Consider the following 22230-nt stretch of genomic DNA (forward strand, 5'->3'; position numbering starts at 1 on the left):
CACTTGATCCTGTCCAAGTCTGCTGACCAGCAAGGGCTACCTCGTTCTGCAGAGGGTCTTTGGAAAATTGCGTTGAAAGACAGGTGCCCAAAGTGACTGGGCTGAGGAAGGTAGTGTGCAGGTCTGAGATTTGCCCTTTGGGGCTCCTTCCTTTTTTCGGGGTTCACCATGCCTCCTGGCACAGATGTCCCCTTGAAGGTGAGGTGGGATCCATGGTGGCCTCTATTCCCGTGGCTTCCCTGGCCTCTTCTATGATACCCTGGCTGCCCTTCCCCTCCCAATGCCCCTGACCTCAGGTTTTTGTAGCTGTGTATCAGGTGTTCCCTGACTGTAGTTACCTGGTTCCTGAGGGCTTCATGACGACATGCACCCCCGTCGTCAGGTACTCCTCTCATCAGCTGCTTCTCTCTGCAGGTTGGTCTGCATGTGTCCAGATTTCCATTTTGTGAGGACCCCATTTGTTCTAGATTGAAGCCCACCCTAACACCTCATGTTAACTTGATTATTTCTGTAAAGACCCTCTTTCCAAAGGTCCCCTTCTGTGGTCCTGGGGGGTTAGGACTTAATATTTTTCTGGGAGGGACACAGGTCAATCTGTAAGTGTCCAAAACTTGCCTTCCCCAATCTTTTCCGTAGGGTAGCGGGTTTTCGCGAAGGCTTCAGCCCCCAGGAGTGATCACGAGTGATCACGGGTCCTTGCCCTGCTCCTAGCAGGTGGCCGCGGTTCGCCCTGCCTCGCTCACCCCCCCCCCCCCCGTAGGTGCTCCGTTCCGGCCCTTGCAGGTGCGCCTCCGCGGTTCGCCCCGCTCCCGGCAGGTGCGTCGCCGCGGTCCGCCGGCCGGCAGGGGGCGCGGCCGCCAGCTCCCGGCCGGAAGTCCCGCCCCGCGCCCCGGAATGAATCAGAAGAGGCGGCTGCGAGAGAAGGTGCTCAGGCTGACCCTCACACTTCTGCTCTCGCCACGCTGGTCTCCAGCCTCGCAACCTGCTTCTGTCGCCCGGAGTCGGCGTCCCCCGAAGGCCGGATGACGGGCGCGGGCGCCCGGATGGTGCAGGCGGTGGACACCGAGCTCACCGCCGACTCGGTGGAGTGGTGCCCGCTGGACGGCCGCAGGCACCTGCTGGCGTGCGGCACCTACCAGCTGCGGAAGCCGGACGGCGGGCTCGGCGCCCAGAGCCAGGTGCGCGGCTCTCGGCTCGGGGTCGAGCTGCTGTCTCCAGAAGATGGAGCCGGCTGCACACGTTGAGACCTCTCTGGTCTGCAACGGGGGAGGCCGGGAGGAAGAAGTGTCGTGTGTAGAGTCACCCAGGAGGTGAAGAAGGGTCATTAGCCTTTGGCCAAGACGTAGGTTAGAAACATTTTAGAGTCTTGAGAGCAAAACGTCCTCTGTATACAGGTTTATGGATGAAATCTATACTACAGAGAAAATGGGGTTTCTTGGGAATTGTTATCTAACCTCTGGAAGGCACCCCTAAGGATACAAACCGGGACACCTTAAAAGGGAGGTCACTGGAACAACAGGACTGCCCCTGATAAACTGGGTTCCTTGGTTACTCTAGCCATGTCTGATATCCTTTGGCCGCTTCAGATGAGCCCTCTTTACTGGGTCCAGTAGAGCTCACCTACTCTTTAAAACTGTGATTAAAGAAAAGAGACACTTCTGTAGCTCAGAAAATCAGAGGTTCTGCATCCAGGCAGAGTTCCACTCTGGCAAACCTTTAAATCCTTCCCTGGATCCTCCCATCCCGTGGGCCCCTCAGTACCTTAGGGTAATCAGAAAATATGTCTGCGTTTTTTGTAGAGTGGACTGGACCCTGATGAACCTCAAATCCGTTTAGGTCGGCTCTACCTGTACAGTTTAAATGACAACTCCACTCAGCCTCTGGTTGAGGTCCAAAGAAAAGATACTTCTGCTATCCTGGACATGAAATGGTATAACTTTGATAACCCCACTTAGTCTGAGTATCTATTTGTCATGAGTATCTAATCACTTAATCAGGGGAAGCCAATGCCTAATAGCCTTCGACAAGATAGAGAAACATCTGGGCTTTGGGTTTATTTATTTACTCTCCTACCCACCTGTTGGCACTTGGAGAGTGCTTTACTTGGGGCTCATTTCCTTTGTTATTTTTCCTAGCCCTCGACTTAGCATCAGTCTGGGAAGTGATGCAAGTTCTGATTTTGTAAGCTGCAGAATCTTTTGTTTAGGAACAAAATTATAGGCTCTAACCCGGTTTTGGAGCTGAAATCTAAATGCAATTTCATTCAACGACAGACCGTATATTCAATGGTCCCATAAGATTATAACGGAGCTGCCCTATACAGGTATGCCTTTTTAAAAATCTTTATTTTTTTTTTGAGACAGAGTCTCACTCTGTTTCCTGGGCTAGAGTGAGTGCCATGGCGGCAGCCTAGCTCAGAGCAACCTCAAACTCCTGGGCTCAAGTGATCCTTCTGCCTCAGCCTCCCAAGTAGCTGGGACTACAGGCATGCGCCACTATGCCCGGCTAATTTTTTCTATATTTTTAGTTGGCCAGTTATTTTCTTTCTATTTTTAGTAGAGACGGGGTCTCGCTCTTGCTCAGGCAGGTTTCAAACTCCTGACCTTGAACGATCCTCTCGCCTTGGCCTCCCAGAGTGCTAGATTACTGGCGTGAGCCACGGCGCCTGGCCCTTAAAAACCTTTCATACTATATCCTTATCATAACTTTTATATGTTTAGATGGATTTAGATGCACAAATACTTACCACTGTGTTACAGTTGCCTACAGTACCCAGTACGGTCACATGCCGTACAGGTTTGTAGCCTAAGAGTAATAGGCTATACCAGGGGTCCTCAAACTTTTTAAACAAGGGGCCAGTTCACTGTCCCTCAGACTGTTGGAGAGTGCGCATTGTGGGCCCAGGACAAGTCGGCTACTAAGCAGGACAGGCAGCGGCAGCAAAAATACCCGGTGGGCCGGATAAATGTCCTAGGCAGGCAGCACATGGACCGCGGGCCTTAGTTTGAGGACGCCTGGGCTATACCATAAAGCCCAGGTGTGTAGTAGGCTATACCACCTGGCTTTGTGTAAGTACCTTCTATGATGTTCCCCAAATGACAAAATCACCTATAGATGCTTTTCTTAGAATGTATCCCTGTTAAGTGACACATGACTGTAATAAATTTCTGGGAGGCCTAATGCTCTCCTGTGCTTTGGGCACGTCCTGTGGTCTGACGTGTGGGTTCTCTCCATAGGTGCCACGTTCCGGTGGCTGGCCAAGTCCTGTTGGGCATGGCAAATGCCAGTGGATCCATAGAGCTGTTCCACCTGGTGGGATCTGAGGTCAGTGACAGGGGCCAGGCTCTGTGGGATGGTAGGGACTTGAAAGAGTTAGGGAGGGAGGCTTTGCTGGTACAGATGTTTTTCTTGAATGATCTCTTTTTAATGGTGAGCTATACATAAATATTCTAAAATAGCATGGAGTCTATTTTAAATGGTTTTGGGTTCTACATCTATCTCTAAGAGGAGGTCATCTCACGTGTCACCAGCAGAGGGCTGAAGTGACAGGCTGTTCATTCACCTGTCAGTGAGTCTGAGAGTTCTCTAAGGAAAGCCTGGACAAGCAGGTCTTGGGTTGATGGCAGGGCTAAGAATAGCAATGCATTTCTTATGTGAAAATGCTAATTCTTGTTGATTATTAGGAAAGCACATGATTCGTATATGAATTTTTCAAGTGTCTACAGTGATCCTGTACCATGCACTTGCAAAGTGACCCCACCTGTTGTGGGGGAGGGGGAGCAGGTTGTCAGATAGTGGAGTGATGTAAATAGCCCACGAGGCCATGCCCTAACTCTGGGAGGGAGGGAGGAGGGGACGCACACTAGGTGTAGGTGCTGCGAGTGGGGCTGGAGCATTGGTCTAGCTGGTCTTTGATTCATGGCAGTTGAGGGCCTTGCTCCCGGCCAGTTCAGAGCAGCCACCCTGTCTTAGACATGAGGGAAGGAATTGACTAAGCGAGACAGTGGGCCCAAGGAGCAGGTTTCGAGGCAGGAGCACATGAACTCAAGAAAGGACTGATGCGGCAGCCTGCTGGGAGCCTATCGATGGAATTAAGCACTGGCCAGGTTGTTGAGGTAGTTACCTTTACATAGATCTGAGAAAAGGGAAAAAATGTTTGAATAGCTAGTTGTACCTTCTGCAATGAAAACTAGAGGAAAGTCCGCATTGTTGCTGTCTCTGGAGACAAGTTGCCAGCATTCCTGCAGGCCCAGCGTGATGAAGAATGTGCCTCGGTGGGCTGGGGCCCGCCCGGGCATCCTGGTAGCTCTAGGAGTGCATGGTCAGTGAGTGGGTGTGAGGGGCAGGGTCTTCCTGCCTCACTGCCGTGGGGGGGTCCTGCAGGTGAGTGACCTCTAGTGTCCTCGGGTCCTTCTCAGTGCACAGGGCAGGGGACGTCAGGTGAACATGTAAATCAGTGACTGATGCTCTGCGTTCATGTAGCAAGCAACTGAGGGAACCATGACTTACCTGAATAAGCGGAAAAATCTTCTTGGGGTTCTGGGGCTGTTTCCCCTTTTTTGTCCCCCCAGAGATGGGGTCTCACTATGTTGTCCAGGTTGGTCTTGAACTCCTGGCCTCAAGTGATCCTCCTGCCTCAGCCTCCCAGAGTGCTGGGATTCTAGGCGTGAGCCACCTTGCCCGGCCTGGGGCTGTTTCGTTTTGACAGAGTTCCTTTCTTTCCAGTAGGAGAGCAGGTTCAAACTACAGCCATTATCCAGCCTGGCCCTGGAGGAGAATTGTCTGGCTTTGTCCCTGGATTGGTCCACTGGGAAAACTGGAAGGTGAGGGCCAGGCTTGGTCAGGTGCCCTGAGTCTTTCTTCTGAGGATCAATTGGTTTCATGCTATAGAGCAGGGGTCCCCAGCCTTTTTGGCACCAGGGAGACAATCTTTCCATGGGCGGGGTCAGGTGAGCGATAGGGAGTGGCTGTAAATACAGATGAAGCTCCGCTTGGCTCCTGCTGTGCGACTCCCATCCCTGTTTCCTAAGTTTCATGGAAGACATTTCGGAGGAGGGTGGGGGTGGGAGGGGATGAGCAGTACTCTAGAGCCCAGTCCTTGAACCAGGGTTGGGGACTGCAGCTACAGAGCATTAAAGCCACCTTCTATTGGACTTTTTTTTTTTCTCTTTTAAAGAAACAGTCTTGCTCTCTCTGTCATCCAGGGTGCAGCACAGTGGCATCACTGTAGCTCACTGCAGCCATGTACTCCTGGGCTCCAGTGATCCTCCTATCTCAGCCTCCCCAACAGCTGGGACTACAGGCACTGCCACCTCAATCATCTAATTTTTTTTTTCCACTTCTCTAGAGTTGGGGTCTCACTGTATTGCCCAGGCTGGTCTTGAACTCCTAGGCTCAAGCGACCCTCCTGCCTTGGCCACCTGAGGTGCTGGGACTACAAGTGAGAGCATCACGCCCAGCTTGTTAGCCTTGATTGTGCTCCCTAGACCTGGGAATATCACTCCTAACCCTAATCTTATAAAAAAAATTTCCAGCATTTTAGATAAATGGTAATAGTATTTTTATCATGATAAGTTAACTCTGGGTTCCTTGACGAGCTGAGTGGTAGTTTTGGCCTTTGCCAAATGCCTGGGCAGGTCCCTTAGGAGGCAGGTCCGCATTCCATGTCTGTGGAGACCTTTCCTGGGGCAGGGCTCGACCCTGGAGGAGGTGGACGAATGAAGTGCAGCTGGCCTTCCCTGTCGGTTCCTGTGTCTAGGGCCAGCAGCCGTCCCTGGAAAATCATCAGCAGTGACTCCAGGGGGCAGCTTCACCTGCTGGCCGTGAGCGAGGAGGAGCCCAGACTGCAGAAGGTGGTCTCGTGGCAGGCGCATCACTTTGAGGCCTGGATTGCCGCTTTTAACTACTGGCAGACAGAGATCGTGTATTCAGGTCAGTGCTCCCCACACCCCCAGCCGACACAGGGGCCTCTCCAGTGGAGACGGGGCGCGGGAGGGCGGGGAGTGGGGCACCTGCCCAGGCTGGGGCCTGGCCCTGCTGGGACCTTCCGTGGAGAATGTATCTTCTGGGACGAGAGCTGCAGCTGGCACTCATCACTTAGCTATTCCTCAGAAAGCAAAGCGCAGGCGTGCTCTGGCGGTGGGGCCCTGGGTGGTGCTGGCCGTGATGGGGGGACGGGGAGGGGGCAGAGCCGTCCTGCCTCTGCGGTGCCCTCAGTGTCACGTGCTCTGCACGTGGGCTCAGGAATCGGCTTCCGTGCTGTTTGCCTGATACCTACAAATGCAGTGTTGGATTTCAGGTTTGCCTGCTCCCTTTTGGGATGTAGTTTGTCTTCCGAAAAAAGAGGAAACGTGAGAGAAATAAGATTGCTTTCCTGGTCTTGGCTGGTATTTTGGGGTGCTGGTGTGGGAGACAGAGGGCCCAGGAATGGGATAGCTTTGGTCAGCTTCTCTTTCCTGGGTGGAGCTCACTCACGGAAGTGGGGGGGTCGGTCTCTGAGAAGACAGGAGGAGGAACTGAATTTGCAGAGAGCCAAAGAAAAGATCTGGCCCCTTCTTTCCCGCTCTGCCTGATTGGCGGTCGTGGGCCAGACTCGGGCGGGAGGTGAGGTCAGAAATGTTCCGCTGGACCGTCAGAAAACCACCTGAGCCCACGCCCACAGCCCCTCTGTCAAAACCGCTCTTGCCGGGGCCGGTGAGGGGGTGGTCCAGCGAGCCTCGCCCCTCCGTCCTGGGCGCCATGGGACCACGCGCTCCGGGCGGCTCCAATCGGCACTCTGTTCCACTTCGCTGGCTCTTCTCCCTCTTCACGCGTGTCCGTCTCCTCACATGACGTTGTGACTCTCCGGCCTGCAGTCCCTGTCTCTAGTCCAGAGGCAGCCGAGTTTCGCCTGTTTAACCCAGGCCTTTTCTCTGAGCCGTAGGCCCATTTGTCTTGCTAGCTGCCCGTCACCTGTGCCGGGATGTCCTGGGGCCCTCGTGCTCCAGGACATGAGACCTGCACTCGTACCCTCTGCGCCACCCCTGCCTCAGACCCCGCCCTGTCCCGAGTTCCCTGTCGCAGGCATGCCTGTGTGTGCGGCTCAGAAGCCCGCCGTCCTCATGGACACTTGTGTGCCCTGCCCTCGTGGGCACCGGTTTGTCCTCGGGTGTCTTGGAACTGGCCGCTTGTGCTGCCCCCGTGGCAGCCACCGCTGTCTCGGCTGGCTGGGCACAGCAGGGGACAGTGTGGCCCTGCTTTCGTGCCCGGCCCTCCCTGTCCAGGCCCCACACAGCAGCCAGAGCCATCGTTTAAAACACGCAAACTCAGTCGCACCTGACTGTCAGCGCCTCATGCTCCTATTTCTTTTAGGATAAAAATCTAAAACACTTGTGAGGTTGGGACCTACCTTTCGAGCCCCAACCTGCATGACGACTCTTTGCTCGCAACCTTCTTCTCCTCATGTTCTGTGTTCTTTCTGGTCCCCGTGTTTCCTGCACAGGCTCTGCTTTCCTGGCATGCTTAGCTTAAAGCCGTCGGGCTGGCATAGGACACCTGCCCTTGGCAGCCAGGCACACCTGGTCCTCTGTCGTCCTTCTTGTGGCACCTCCAGCCCTTCCTGGTGAAGATGGGTGCTTAAGGCTGCTCCGTCCCCAAGGGCAGGGTCCCAGGGTCCCTGTCTGTTTCGTTTGCTGTCACACCCTGGAATAGGCTCAGCAAGAACCACAACGATTTTATCTTTTGTAGTCTCTCATTGTTGGGTTAGTTCTCCTACCTTGGGGCTTATTTTCAGCCGGACTGTGGTGGGGCAACAATGTAGTAATTCAGGACTCATCTATTCATCCATGCTCACTGAGCACTTACTACTATGTTTCCCCAAAAATAAGACCTACCCATAAAGTAAGCCCTAGCAGGATTTCTAAGCATTTGTGCAATATAAGCCCTACTCCGAAAATAAGACCGAGTGAGGGGCATGGCTATGCAGCGTATCTGTACAACCCGCACATTTCACCCCCATCGTGACAGCTACTATCCCAGAGGTGACCGGAAGGGTGCAGGCAGCCCCACCAACAAGGTCAGCTTCCCCTGTCAGGTCCCAGCCATCCTGTGCGTGCTGCAAGCTGAGACTTTGAGGAGAAAAATAACACATCCCCTGAAAATAAGCCCTAGGGTGTTTTCTTGAGGAAAAATAAATATAAGACCCTGTGTTATTTTCACCGGAAACCCATTCTGATGACCGGGACACAGTGAACCGATAGGCAGAAGGCTCTTCTATTGCTCGTGCATTGGGTGGGGAGGGCAGTGGACAAAAGCTTGCCGTGCAGTGAATAGGGTCGCAGAGCGGGTCAGAGGTGATAAGTGCTTTGGAAAGAAGGAATGTGGAGGGTCGGGGGAGCTGGGGGCAGGTGCATGCTGTCCTACTTCAGAGTGGGGTCAGGGTGGGCGGGCCTGGTGGGTGGACGAAGTGATTGGCACTGTATTCTCCTTCTGGCCTTTCACGTTCCCCACGGGTCCCGCTCCAAGCTTGTGCCCTTCTTCCTTCAGGACACCCCCGTCCACCATAAGTCTTGGTGGTGCTCTGCCTGGAAGAATGGCTGTGGGTCAGTGCACCAGCTCCCCTGTTCCTCCCATCCTCTCTGCTCCCCTAACACATGCAGGGGTGTCTTTCAGCATCAGGTTACACAGAGCATTTCCCCCTAAACATGTGTGCTGTGCTGCGGTTTCCAGGCGCTTGAGAAGCATACGTGTGAAGCTCCTTCATCTCCGAGCTCAGGGTTCTTTGATATGGCCACCGGGGTCTTGGCACCCAGGCTGCAGCTGCTGGAGCCCTGAGAGAAGCAGTGTAGCCACATGTGACCTGGCAGTCACTGTCATGAACAGTGGCCACATGGGACTAAACGCCCCTGCAATTTCCAGTTGTTCCCTTTTATTCCTATAGGTGGAGCCCGTTGACATTTCCCTTCTCTGTGCAGGCCCTGCTTCAAGTCTAGGCACGTGTGACTGTCCTGGTGGTGTTTCTGGGCCCTCATGTTCAGTGGCAACCTGAAGCCACCTAGGAAAGTCACCTGAGGAGACTGCCTGACAGATAACTCGGCTTGCTGAGAAATGGCCATTTCCTGTTGTCACTCCTGTTGTTGACAGCGTCTCTGTTTCCACGCAGGGGGGGATGATGGCCTTCTGAAGGGCTGGGACACCAGGGCACCTGGCGAGCCTCTGTTCACCAGCGAGAGGTAACTGGCCCGGTCCGACGCGGCACCAGCACTGGCCGCCCCGCTCCTCCTCCGTGGGCCTCTCCCGGCACGAGCCTCGCTGCCAGCCCTTGCTCAGGCGCCGCCCTTGCCTTGCAGACACTCCATGGGCGTGTGCAGCATCCAGAGCAGCCCCCACCAGGAACACGTCCTGGCCACTGGGAGGTGAGTCCGCCAGAGCGGGCACAGGTCCCTCTCGCGTCCTTCACGTCCCCTCCTCACGGGACCATCAGTGTCTGGTCTGGCCAGCTCTCAGACGGGAGTGTAGGCGTCTGGGCTCGGGAAAGGGACTCCATCTCGAGGGACGAGTGGGAGGGTCCCCAGAAGGTGTTCCCTGCCACCCAGGGGCCTCGGGGAAGGAGCGAGCATGGGCTTTGCTGCAAGTCCACTGGGGTTGGTCGGTTTCAGCTACGACGAGCACGTTCTGCTGTGGGACACTCGGAACATGACGCAGCCGTGTGCAGACACACCGGTCCAGGGCGGGGTGTGGAGGCTCAGGTGGCACCCTTTGCATCAGCACCTGCTCCTCGCAGCCTGCATGCACGGTGGCTTTAAGATCCTCGACTGCCAAAAGGCGATGGGTGAGTGGGGGCCCCTGGCAGCCGGGCCTCAGGGCAGGGGCTCATCTTCCACACGTTCCCAGGGCCACGCCCTAGCCTTGTGATCTGTAACCGCACCAGCTCCAGAACCTGAGTTTTAGGAGCTCTGTGCTCTCACCATCGTTTCCTCCTGACCAACTGGACTTTGCTGGTTCCTCCTCCATCTCAGCGATTCTCTGAGCCCACCGGTCACTCTTACGCTGTACTTGCCTGTCCTTCTCATGGGTTCTGCCCGCGAGCAGCGTGGGCTCCGTGGTCCCAGGTCCCCAGTGTGCTCCCTTCTTGCGCTCTCCGGGTGGAGCCCAGCGTTGTCGGGAACGCTGTCCCCTGTGCCCGAGCCACACAGTGTGGCTGCAGTGGGACGCCACCCGAGGGGCCTCCCCTCAAGCCCACGCCCAGTGGCCCCTGCACATGCCTGTGGTCCTCGACTTGCCTCTCGCATCAACTCCCTGCTGTCAGAGCAGTTCCACATTTTCTCTCCTCAGAGCCCCAGCATCCCCTCTTCCCCCCTCACTCTCAGCTCGCAATCTCCGTCCTCCCCCCGCTCCAAAGAGCAGTGATCAGGAAACCCCATCGTCTTCCCACCGGCCTTCCCAAGTCACCTGCGTGTGCGCTGCCTTCTCTCCCGCTCCGTGGCTGGACCGCATCTGTCCAGAGGCCAGCGCCCTCGGCGAGGGTCTGTGCCCGGGAGCCGGCCTGCGGCGCTGGTCCTCTTGCCTGCACCTTCAGTTTCCCATTCCCGCTGTGCCGTCCCTGCTAGTTACGTGAATGCACAGTAACGTCCCTCATCTTAGGACTGAGTGTTTTTAATTGACATAGGCATTTACAGTGGCAGACTTTCCTCCGAGTGCTGCTTTTGCTACATCCCATGTGCTTTGGTATATTGTATCTTTATTTTCATTCATCTCAAAGTATTTTCTGATTTCCTTGTGAGTTTTTCCTTTGACTATTGGTTCTTTATGTGTGTGTTGTATATTTTCCACATTTTTGTGAGTTGTCCCAGATTTCTTTCTGTTATTGATTTCTAATTTGGTTCTACTGTGGAGTCCTTTCAGATTTGTGGAGTCTTGGTTGTTTGTGGCCTAGAATCTGGTCTGTCCTAGAGAATGTCCCTGTGCACTGGAGAAGAGTGTGTCAGGGCCACTGGGTAGAGTGGTCTGTAGATGTCTGTTGGGTCTCATGGTTTGTAATGTTCAGATCTTCTTGTTCTTTATCATTATTATTATTTTTAGAGACAAGATCTCACTCTGTCACCTGGGCAAGAGTGCAGTGGCACAGTCATAGCTCACTGCAGCCTTGAACTCCTGGGCTATAGCGATCCTCCTGCCTCAGCCTCCCGAGTAGCTGGGACTACAGGTGCCACCATGCCCGGCTAATTTTTAAAATTTTTTTTTAAGGTATGAAATAAACAGTTTTATTAGGTGAACTCATTTATTTGCCACATTAACTTAGGCAAGGAAAAATATAAAGAATCACATTCTCATACTACTTGAACACAGCAGTGGTCAAAAATAATGAATTGTAGAATGGACTCCAGGATTTTATGCTAAAAACACCCTATACAGAAAAGTTTAAGGCTTCTAACTTCATTGAATCCAGTACTAAATGTGCTTCTTTATATTCCTCAGCTTCTTCCAAGTCTTTTTCACTTTCTAACATCTGCTGAAGATCAGTATGTGCAGCTTCCAGTCTGCGCTGGCAATCTGGGATCATCATCCGGGACTCTTGCAGGAACTCTGCCTGCTTTTTAACGGCATAATTTTCACCATCTGCAGCGCTCATTTTTTCAGTCTTTTCTTCTTGTTTTGCTTCTTTTTCATACATCACTTTTTCTTTGACTAGTCGTTTCACCACGCTGGTCTTGATCTTGATCTGCCTCACGCAAGGATTGGCCATGGTCCCTTGAGCGTTGCAAGAAGGAGGATAATTTTTAAATTTTTGTTTGTTTGTTTGTTTTGAGATACAGTCTCACTCTATTGCCTGGGCTAGAGTGTTGTGGCGTCAGCCTAGCTCACAGCAACTTCAAACCCTTAGGCTCAAGCAATCCTTCTGCCTTAGCCTCCCAAGTAGCTGGGACTACAGGCATGCGCCACCATGCCTGGCTAATTTTTTCTACATATTTTTAATTGGCCAATTAATTGCTTTCTATTTATAGTAGAGATGGAGTCTTGCTCTTGCTCAGACTGGTCTTGAACTCCTGACCTTGAGCGATCCTTCCGCCTCGGCCTCCCAGAGAGCTAGGATTACAGGCGTGAGCCACCGCGCCCGGCCAGTGCGGCTCTTAAGCTTTCTCACGGTTGCTGCTGTGATACGTCTTTTTCCATCCCTCCACCTTCAGTCTGTTCCTGTGTTTGAATCGCAGCCTGCCTCCAGTCAGGCTGTGCGTTTTTCCCAGGGAACTGCACACAGGTGACCTGTGCCCTCCTCAGTGCCTCACGTCAGGAGGCTTGTGACGCCACCTTGTCCGTCACTGTGACGTGAGCTCTGGCCACTCTGTGCAGGTGGTGTCTGCAGATCTCTCTGCTGCAGAGATACAATTTTCCCCTTTGTAATCCACAGATTATCTGTGGTGAGAGTCTTTGAACCTATAAACAGCTGTTTCTCTTCCTTCTTCCCTTCCCTTCCCTTCCCTTCCCTTCCCTTCCCTTCCCTTCCCTTCCCTTCCCTTCCCTTCCCTTCCCTTCCCTTCCCTTCCCTTCCCTTCCCTTCCCTTCCCTTCCCTTCCCTTCCCTTCCCTTCCCGTCCCGTCCCGTCCCGTCCCGTCCCGTCCCGTCCCGTCCCGTCCCTCCCCTCCCCTCCCCTCCCCTCCCCTCCCCTCCCCTCCCCTCCCCTCCCTTCCTTTTTTTTTGAGACAGAGTCTCACTCTGTCACCCTGGCTACAGTGCTTGGCATCAGCCTAACTCACAGCAACCTCAAACTCCTGGCCCCAAGCGATCCTTCTGCCTCAGCCTCCCGATTAGCAGGGACTACAGGCATGTGCCACCATGCCTGGCTAATTTTTTCTATATATTTTTAGTTGGCCAATTAATTTGTTTCTATTTTTAGTAGAGACGAGGTCTCGCTCTTGCTCAGGTTGATCTTGAACTCCTGACCTCAAGCAATCTGCCCGCCTTGGCCTCCCAGAGTGCTGAGTTACAGGCGTAGCCACTGCGCCCGGCCTAAATAGCTGTTTCTTATCAGACTTTCACCCAATCCCGTGATGGTTCTTGCCTAAATAAAGTATTACTATGATAATTATAGAATGGTGATTTTCTAGCTTTTGTTATGCCTTCTACATTTATTAGTATTCTTTTGTAAGATGGAGCTTGGTCCTTTGTGTCTACCTATATTTAATATCCATGTAGATACCTGGAGTTTTACGTTATTCAGTGGGTCATAATCCACTATTGTCATTGCTTGTTATAATGTTCTAACTGTCCCAGGGTTTAATCATGAAAGCCCCATTGAACTGGCTTCTCTTCTTTTCATATGTCCCATTGTCTTTTTTTGAACATCTCCTTACATTTTGGCACAAGATACTCCAGGTTCATTTTGTATTTTATCTCTCCTGAAATCAGCTGTTTCTGCAGAGAGTCCTGGACCCTCTTAGTGGTGAATTGTGTTTTGAAACCAAGATTTGATTGTCCTTATAGCTCCTGCAGTGTCGTGTGTGTGTGTGTGTGTGTGTGTGTGTACATATGTGTATTACAAGCATGAGTTCATCATGACATCTCTAATTCCAGTCCAGCACCACAGTGTTCTCTTGCCCTCCTCATTCCGTACGCACCTCCCATCTCCAGTAAACATTTACTTATCTGCTTGACCTTACGGAGTTGCTACTGGTACTGCCAAAACACATCTACTGAGTAAATTCAAGATGTTTTTGCAGTTCTTTTTTTTTTTTTTAGATTGAGGTGTATACAGTCAAACACCTGTGGCCGGGTGCACTGGCTCTTGCCTGTATTCCCAACTGCTTGGGAGGCTGAGGCGGGAGGATCTTGTGAGTTCAGGAATTCGAAACCCACCTGAGCAAGAGCGAGACCCTGTCTCTACTAAAAAAAAAAAAAATAGAAATTAGCTGGACAACTTAAAAAAAAAAAATATATATATATATATATGTATATAAAAATTAGCCGGGCATGGTGGCGCATGCCTGTAGTCCCAGCTACTTAGGAGGCTGAGGCGGGAGGATTGCTTGAGACCAGGAGTTTGAGGTTGCTGTGAGCTAGGCTGACACCACGGCACTCTAGCCCGGGCAACAGAGTGAGACTCTCTCAAAAAAAAAAAAAAAAAGAGTTATAAAAAACATAATAATTACATTTAGATGATAGGAATAAGTTCTAGTGTTCTATACCACTGTAAGATAATTAACATTAATAATAATATATAGTTTGAAATAGATAATGGATATACCGTGTTTCCCCGAAAATAAGACTGGGTCTTATATTTATTTTTCCTCAAGAAGATATCCTAGGGCTGATTTTCAAGGGATGTGTCATTTTCCTCTTAAAGCCTCAGCTTGCAGCATGCACAGGACAGCCGGGACATGACCTTGGTGGGGCTGCCCGCATCTCTCTGGTCACCTCTGGGATAGTAGCTGTCACAATGTGGCAGGTGAGAAGGGCTGCTCGTCTTCTCTACCACTCCGTGATGACATGCATGAGTTGTGCAGATACATTGCATAGCCATACCAATCACTAGGTCTTATTTTCAGGGTAGAGCTTATATTGCGCAAATGCCTTAGAAATCCTGCTAGGGCTTATTTTAGGTCTTACTTTTGGGGAAACACGGTACTAATTACCATGATCTGATCACCATACATTATATGCACTGAAACATCACTGTGTATCCTATGAATAGGTACAATAAAAAAAAATTCTAGAAGAAAAAATAAGCAAATCTCCAGAAGAAAGTTACTTTAATTTTTTTTGTGTGTGAGGCTATTTGAAATACAATTAGATTTATTTGATTTGTTTTTTAAAGGATTTTTCTTCATCATTAATTTTTATCTTTTAAATGTATAAAAACATTGACAACGTCCTAGATGTTAAAATTATACAGAAAGTATGCTCTAAGGAGTGCAAATCCTTCCCTATCCCTCTGTCTCCTTCCTACTCACTGATTGTTGGTACCAGTCTTGTTAGTTTTGAGTTATAATTGTGTTTTTTTGCAAAAATAAGTATGAATATGTATATATAAATTTTCCTTTTTTATAACATTAAACATAACATTCTACATATATTATTTTCTTTGCTTATTTCATGTAAAAATAGGTCCTTGAAATCACTCCATGTTCATTGAGATCTTCCTTGTTCTTTTTCGCAGAGACGGGGTCTTGCTCCCTCACTCAGGCTGGAGGACCGTGGGGCGACCACAGCTCCCCGCAACCTCCATCTCCCGGCGAAGGGGTCCTCCCAGGTAGCTGGGACTACAGGCACACCATCACACCCCACTAATTTTTTTTTTTTTTTGATAGAGATGGGAAACAAATAACGTTTATGTAATTTCCATATTATCTTCTGTCCTTGCCCCACCTGTCTTTCCTCACTCGGTCTCAGCTCAGAGCTGAGTATTTTTCCCGCTCCAGTCCTGGCGGTAGCGGCTCTTGCCCTCTCTCGTCTGGGTGGAGCTTGTCTCCTGACAGACCCTTTAGGAAAGGCTCTGGAGGATGGTGGTCCCGGAATCCTCACGTGCTCACCTCTTGTTCCCGTGGCCTTAACACTCGAGAAGAACGTGCTGGTGGCGCCCCTGGTGCACGCTCCCCTGTGGGTGTCCTGAGCGCGTCCCGCCACCCGCCTTTCTTGGAGCTCTGCTGCCGGGCAGGGGCTTGCGAGTGACTTGCTCTTTCTGTCCGGAGGACCTGATGCTTTTTTCTAAACTGTCTTTAAAAAAATTATGGTGAAACACATATAAAACATGCCATGTTAACCACTTTAATTGTGTAATACAGTGGTATGAAGTATGTTCAAAATGTTGTGCAATCATCATTTTATTTCCCAAACCTTTCCATTACCCCAGACTTTTTCTTTCAGCTCTTGGTAACTTCTAATTTATTTTCTGTGAATTTGCCTGGTCCAGATACTTGATAGAAGTGGGATCACAGAACACGCGTCCTTTTGTACCTGGCTTCTTTCTCATCGCTTAATGTTTTCAGGGTCTACCCGTGCTATAGCGTGTGTCAGAATCTCTCCCCTTTTTAAGATTGTGGAAGGACCACGTTTCACCTGTCCGCCGTGCACTGGTGCGCACCTGGGTTGTTTCCACCTGTTGGCTGTGGTACTTTTAATCCTTGCTAGTGAGTGGTCTTACTAGGATCTGTCTCAGAGTTCACCATTCTAGGCCGCTTGTCAGCTACTTTGTAGGCCTTTTTTGTAAATAGACCTTGTTTTTAAAAGACTTTTTTTTTTTTTTTTTTTTTTTTTTTGAGACAGAGTCTCGCTTTGTTGCCCAGGCTAGAGTGAGTGCCGTGGCGTCAGCCTAGCTCACAGCAACCTCAAACTCCTGGGCTCAAGTGATCCTTCTGCCTCAGCCTCCCGGGTAGCTGGGATTACAGGCATGCGCCACCATGCCCGGCTAATTTTTTTTTATATATATATCAGTTGGCCAATTAATTTCTTTCTATTTATAGTAGAGACGGGGTCTCGCTCTTGCTCAGGCTGGTTTTGAACTCCTGACCTTGAGCAATCCGCCCGCCTCGGCCTCCCAAGAGCTAGGATTACAGGCGTGAGCCATAGCGCCCGGCCTAAAAGACTTTTTATTTCTGGAAAGCGTTCTTGGGTTTTAAATGTGAATTCCATTTCATTGTTTAGTTTTCTCCAGAAACTCCAGTTTTCTCTGTTGGATTCTCTTTTCATTTCAGCCATTTGTCCCATCCTCCCTATGTTGTTCTCCCACTTTCCTCCTCTTGGCTGCTCTCTGCCATCTTCAATGCCCACAGTTAATTTTCCAGCTGAATCCTTTTTCTTTTGTGTACCTTGTATTTGATATCTTTTTTTTAAAGATGGGTTTGTCTTTTTCTGCTTTGAGTATTTGATGTTCTGTGCCAGGGTGGGGCCTCCCCATGCAGTAGTCAGCAGAGATCAGTGCTATGAAGAAACAGGGCAGGGGTGGGACTCTCAGGAGTGGGTGCTGAACGTCCAAATGCCCTGAGGAGACAGGTGCCATGGCTCACGCCAATAATTCCAGCACTTTGGGAGGCTGAGGCAGGAGGATTGCTTGAGGCCAGGAGTTCAAGACCAGCCTGGGCAACATAGCAAGAACCCATTTCTAGGCCGGGCGTGGTGGCTCACGCCTGTAATCCTAGCACTTTGGGAGGCGGAGGCGGGCGGATTGCTCAAGGTCAGGAGTTCGAAACCAGCCTGAGCGAGACCCCGTCTCTACCAAAAATAGAAATAAATTAATTGACCAACTAAAAATATATATACAAAAAATTAGCCGGGCATGGTGGCGCATGCCTGTAGTCCCAGCTACTCGGGAGGCTGAGGCAGTAGGATCGCTGAGCCCCGGAGATTGAGGTTGCTGTGAGCCAGGCTGACGCCACGGCACTCACTCTAGCCTGGGCAACAAAGTGAGACTCTGTCTCAAAAAACAAAAAAAAAGAACCCATTTCTACAAAAAATAACAACAGGCCGAGCGTGGTGGCTCACGCCTGTAATCCTAGCACTCTGGGAGGCCGAGGCGGGTGGATTGCTCGAGGTCAGGAGTTCGAAACCATCCTGAGCAAGAGCGAGACCTGTCTCTACTATAAATAGAAAGAAATTAATTGGCCAACTAATGCATATATAAAAAATTAGCCGGGCATGGTGGCGCATGCCTGTAGTCCCAGCTACTCGGGAGGCTGAGGCAGTAGCTTGCTTGAACCCAGGAGTTGGAGGTTGCTGTGAGCTAGGCTGACGCCATGGCACTCACTCTAGCCTGGGCAACAGAGTGAGACTCTGTCTCCAAAATAAATAAATAAATAAATAAGAACAATTAGTCAGGCATGGTGGCACAGATGAGATAGGCCCAGATGAGATGTTTTCACTGGAGGTTTCTCAGACATCTTGATCTCAAGTTACCATCTTTTGGTTTCCTGTCTAGCTGTGCCAGCACCCTGGGAGCTAAGCAGGAAAGGTTGTCCTTGCTTAATGTGTTGGCTTTTACCTGCCCCCGGTTCACAGCCATCCTCTGTGCTCGTGTCCCCTGACCTGTCCCCTTCAGCTTCTCCTGATGACCTCCGGTTTGATGCCGCAGCTGCTATAGGGCCAGTTGTCTAGGCAGAGGCTGTGGAGACCTGGGAGTGTGTCTGATTCCCCTGTCAACTCTCACCCCACTCTCCAAGGAACCTAATTTCTGTGCCTTTCTGGAGAACTGCAGTGAGAACAGCGTGCTCCCCACCCTGGCAGCCCAGTTCTGGCTTTGTTTGATCTGCTGAGTCAGTTACCACTCACTGACCTACTTTCCACCTGCAGAATTTTCTTTCCTTTTTACTTGTTGTCGTTTCCTGTCCTGTGTCTGTGCCTTTTTAATTCTAAACCCATCTTTTTAATTCTCTGTACTGTCATTTTTGGGAAGGAGAAGAAAAACAGTCGTGTTTGTTCTGCTCTTTCTCTCAAGTCCACTCCGGGCTCTCGTTCCCCATCACGTGGAGGCCACTTTAGCCCATCTTACCATGTGCTGTCCTGCGGGGGCTGCATTTGGTGCCCAGCACATCCCTTCTCCTGAACCCAACTTGGAGCCCGCAGCCTCTACCGCTTGGCCACTCTTAAACCGAACAGTGCCACCTCAAACCTGCTGCTTCACCTAGAAACTGGTACCTCCTTTTAGTTTTCCAGGTCTCAGACTTAGGAGTCTGGTCTTTGCCTTCTCTGGTCGTGGTTCCCCTTTCCCTCCGGTGCCCTCCAGTGTGTTCGTGCCCCGGGGGCTCCATCTGCTTCTGCGCACCTTCCCGCAGCTGGCCTGGCCGCCGTGTCTCCTGCTGCACCTTTCCTTTCCGCTTTGCTCTTGCCCCCCTCCCCCCCCCCCCCGGGTCCTCGCACAGCAGTGACTTTTTTAAAAACATGAACCACTTGAAGTATCCAGTGGCTTCCACACCATTTGGAATAAAATTTTGGGATCTGTCCCCTGCCTGCCCCTGGCTGCATCTTCGCCCTCTCCAGGGCCATGCCGTCCTCCTGCTGCCCCCTGAGCACACTGGGCTCATCGGGCTCAGGCACTTGCTGCTTCAGACCTTCACCCCTCAGCATGTTTTTTTTTTGCTTTTTGCTTTTAGAAACAGGGTCTCACTCTGTTGCCCAGGCTGGATTGCAGTGGTGTGATCATAATCCTAGCTCACTGCAGCCTCCAACTCCCGGCCTCAAGCAGTCATACATCCTCAGCTTCCCAAGCAGCTGGGACTATAAATAAGTGTGTGCCACCAAGCCTGACTAATCGTTTTTATTTTTTGTAGAAATGGGGTCTTGTTATGTTGCCCAGGCTGGTCTTGAACTCCTGGCCTCAAGCAATCCTCCTGCCTCAGCCTCCCAAAGTGCTGGAATTACCGGCGTGAGCCATGGCACCTGTCTCCTCAGGGCATGTGCACCTTCAGCACCCACTCCTGAGAGTCCCGCCCCTGCCCTGGTTCTTCACAGCACTAATTCCCAGTCGGCAGTGTCTTTTGTTCGTTCATTCATGGTGTCTTCCCCACCAGTGTGAGCTCTGTGAGACACAGTCTTGTTACCTTTCTGAAGCCTTAGAAGAGGCCCTGTCCCAGGGCGGGTGTGTGGAGCGACTGTCAGGTGAAAGACAAGCTGAGGTCCTTCCTGCCCAGTGACTCGGGGCAGCGTCTCCCAGAGACAGCAGCAGCTTCACCTGGGGCTTCCTCCCCGGGGCTGACCGGTGCGTGCTGCCCGAGTGCCCCTGTGGCTGTCTCGGAAGGTTCAGCCTCTTGCTCCCCCTTGGGTCCACCTCTGGGCTCAGGGAGCCGGGTCTCCTGTGCTGTGACTCCATTCCTGCCATGTTTCCTCATTCCAGCATCCTGGTCTGCCCTCAGCCTGCCTTCCTCAGTGCTCCATTCTGGTCTTGACTCAGATCACTGGCACTGATCCCTGTGCTTCAGAGGGAGCGATGACAGCCCTTTCAGAGCATGGTGACCGTCTAGGCTCACTGAAAACCTGCGTGGCCCCCTGGCCTTCCAGAGCCAGGCAGCCCCCAGCTGGCTGAAAGGCTTTTAAGTCTGCACCCCCAGCTCACCTTCTCCTGGCTCTCCACGACTGCTCTCACAGCCCTGGCCTGGCCTCCTGACCCCAGACATCTCGGGTGTGGCCACACTTTGTCATTTCTTTCTGGTCGTAACGTCCCTTGCACACCGCCCATTGCTGTGCGCTGTCTGGAACGCTCCCAGGCCTGTTTCCATCCTGCCTTCCATCCCCCAGGTGCCATGACAACTTACAGAGAAACTGCTTGTGCTTAACCTGTCAGTGACCCCCTTTCATGCCAAAATCCAAACCCTGAAATGGGGCCTGTGGTGCTGCAGCTATAGCAGCATGTGTGCAGCTGGACGGTGCCGTGGCCGTTCTCACCTTGGCCTGTACATGTGCTCCCTGTTTCTCATACGTCCCTTCTCTCCCATCTGGCCAGCTCCTTTGTCCTTTGCTTTTAAGTCTTAACTGAGTTATATCCCCCTGAGAAGCTTTTGTTAAGTTCTCCAACTTGGAAGAGCACCCCTCACGTGTGGTTCTATAGCCCCAGCTGATTCCTCTCCCTGAGGAACACGTCCTGTGTGCACCGCAAGGGAAAATGTCTATTTTCTTCTCCACCTGTCTGTCCGGGTCTTTTTATTTTTTATTTTTTGAGACAGAGTCTCACTCTGCACAGGCTGGAGTGCCGTGGCGTCAGCCTAGCTCACAGTAACCTCAAACTCCTGGGCTCAAGTGATCCTTCTGCCTCAGCCTCCTGAGTAGCTGGGACTACAGGCATGCGCCACCATGCCCGGCTAATTTTTTATATGTTTTTAGTTGACCAATTAAGTTCTTTCTATTTATAGTAGAGACAGGGGTCTCACTCCTGCTCAGGCTGGTTTCAAACTCCTGACCTTGAGCGATCCTCCCGCCTTGGCCTCCCAGAGTGCTAGATTACAGGCGTGAGCCACCACGCCTGGCCTCTGTCCAGGTCTTGATACCTCCTCGTGACTCACAGGGGCTACTCCTGGTGGAGTCACCCCCTTTGAGGGTAGACAGGGGCATTGGTTGGGGCTGATCAACTCTGGGTAACGCTGTTTCCTGTGTTCTCCTATCTCTCTCGCCCCAGAGGAGGGGCAGGAAGCGACAGTCTTGGTGTCCCAGGCATTGCCCAACTCACTGGTGTATGGAGCCGACTGGTCCTGGCTCCCTGTCCATTCTCCACAGCCCATACGCTCGTGGTCCTGTCTTCAGAGCGACCCAGGATCCAGACCAGCAGACGTGAAGGTTGCAGGTGGGTTGCCAGCACACTCTTTTGAACGCATAGTAAATGACGACGGGGAGGGCCCTGCCAAACTCCAGAGTGGCGTCGAGCCACTCCCAGAGAACAGGAGTAAGACTGGCATCGAACTGGCTGCTAAAGCTGCCAAGCCCTGTGACCGAGACACACACGTGGAAGGGGTGAGCTCGGACGTCAGCCTCTTGGCTACTTGCTCCTTTTATGACCATGCTCTCCACCTCTGGAAGTGGGGGATGACCTGGGCTGAAGATCATGAAGACCATTCCCAGAAGTCACCCAAGAGTGTGGCTTCGTGAGGGAACTGCCTGTGGCTCACTTGAGATTGTTCCTGCAACCCTGGGGGCGAGTGGACAGTCACAACAGCTGTTGGCTCCCCTGCCAGGCCATGGAAACAGACTGGGTGGTGCTGTCTGGCTGTGAGTGGGGAAAAGACTTGGTTTCAGAGAACAAACTTGTCTGTTTCTCAGGTAGATTTTAACTTTCAGCCCTTCATACATGTTTAAGCAACTATGTATATTAATTAAATTAAGTTTAAGAAGAAAAAAAGTTACTTTATAACATCAAAAGTAATTTCAAATGAACACTTAGATCACCTCATCGTAGCACCAGAAGTGCTTGTACAGGTTTGGCATCCCTAATCCACAAATCTGAAATCTTAAATGCTCCAAAATCTGAAAATTTTAAATGTAGACATGTCTCCCCAAGTGGAAAATTCCATACCTGACTTCATGTGACAGGTTGCATGTATTATTAAAAATATTGTATAAAATTACCTTTAGGCTATGTGTATAAGGTGTATATGAAACAATTGAATTTCATGTTTAATCTCAGATCCATCCCATTCCCAAGATAACTCATTGTGTATATATACAAATATTCCAAAATCCAGAAGAATCTGAAATCTGTAACCCTTCTGGTCCCAAGCATTTCTGATGAGGGATGCGCCACCTGTATTAGACCCCTATGCAGATAAACAAAAGGAAGAAGCG

General features: G+C 51.3%; 1 protein-coding gene and 1 pseudogene across 2 annotated transcripts; one reads left to right on the forward strand and one right to left on the reverse strand.

Moving 5' to 3' along the window:
• Nucleotides 1-885: 885 nt before the first annotated feature.
• On the forward strand, nucleotides 886-22013 carry DPH7 (diphthamide biosynthesis 7). 2 transcript variants are annotated; one of them, XM_012784440.3, is made up of 9 exons: nucleotides 886-1178; nucleotides 1800-1930; nucleotides 3237-3324; nucleotides 4729-4823; nucleotides 5759-5931; nucleotides 9140-9209; nucleotides 9327-9392; nucleotides 9636-9808; nucleotides 21071-22013. In XM_012784440.3, the coding sequence occupies exons 1-9, from the start codon at nucleotides 1023-1025 to the stop codon at nucleotides 21535-21537; spliced, it is 1419 nt and encodes a 472-aa protein (XP_012639894.2). In that variant the 5' UTR covers nucleotides 886-1022; the 3' UTR covers nucleotides 21538-22013. The 2 variants fall into 2 exon arrangements, with proteins under 2 accessions (XP_012639894.2, XP_012639895.2); XM_012784441.3 differs by lacking the exons at nucleotides 9140-9209; nucleotides 9636-9808.
• Nucleotides 11384-11722, reverse strand: LOC105882239 (tubulin-specific chaperone A pseudogene; annotated as a pseudogene).
• Nucleotides 22014-22230: the final 217 nt, after the last annotated feature.

The sequence above is a fragment of the Microcebus murinus genome, chromosome 12 (assembly GCF_040939455.1).
Source record: "Microcebus murinus isolate Inina chromosome 12, M.murinus_Inina_mat1.0, whole genome shotgun sequence".
In the NCBI taxonomy this organism is placed as follows: Eukaryota; Metazoa; Chordata; class Mammalia; order Primates; family Cheirogaleidae; genus Microcebus; species Microcebus murinus.

Excerpts from the sequence above, each read along its gene's own strand:
- DPH7 (XM_012784440.3), top strand. The coding sequence starts at position 1,023 with ATGACGGGCGCGGGCGCCCGGATGGTGCAGGCGGTGGACACCGAGCTC. Across the intron at positions 1,931-3,236 it reads GCTATCCTGGACATGAAATG|GTGCCACGTTCCGGTGGCTG; the intron begins GTATAACTTTGA and ends TTCTCTCCATAG. Across the intron at positions 3,325-4,728 it reads TCCACCTGGTGGGATCTGAG|GAGAGCAGGTTCAAACTACA; the intron begins GTCAGTGACAGG and ends TCTTTCCAGTAG.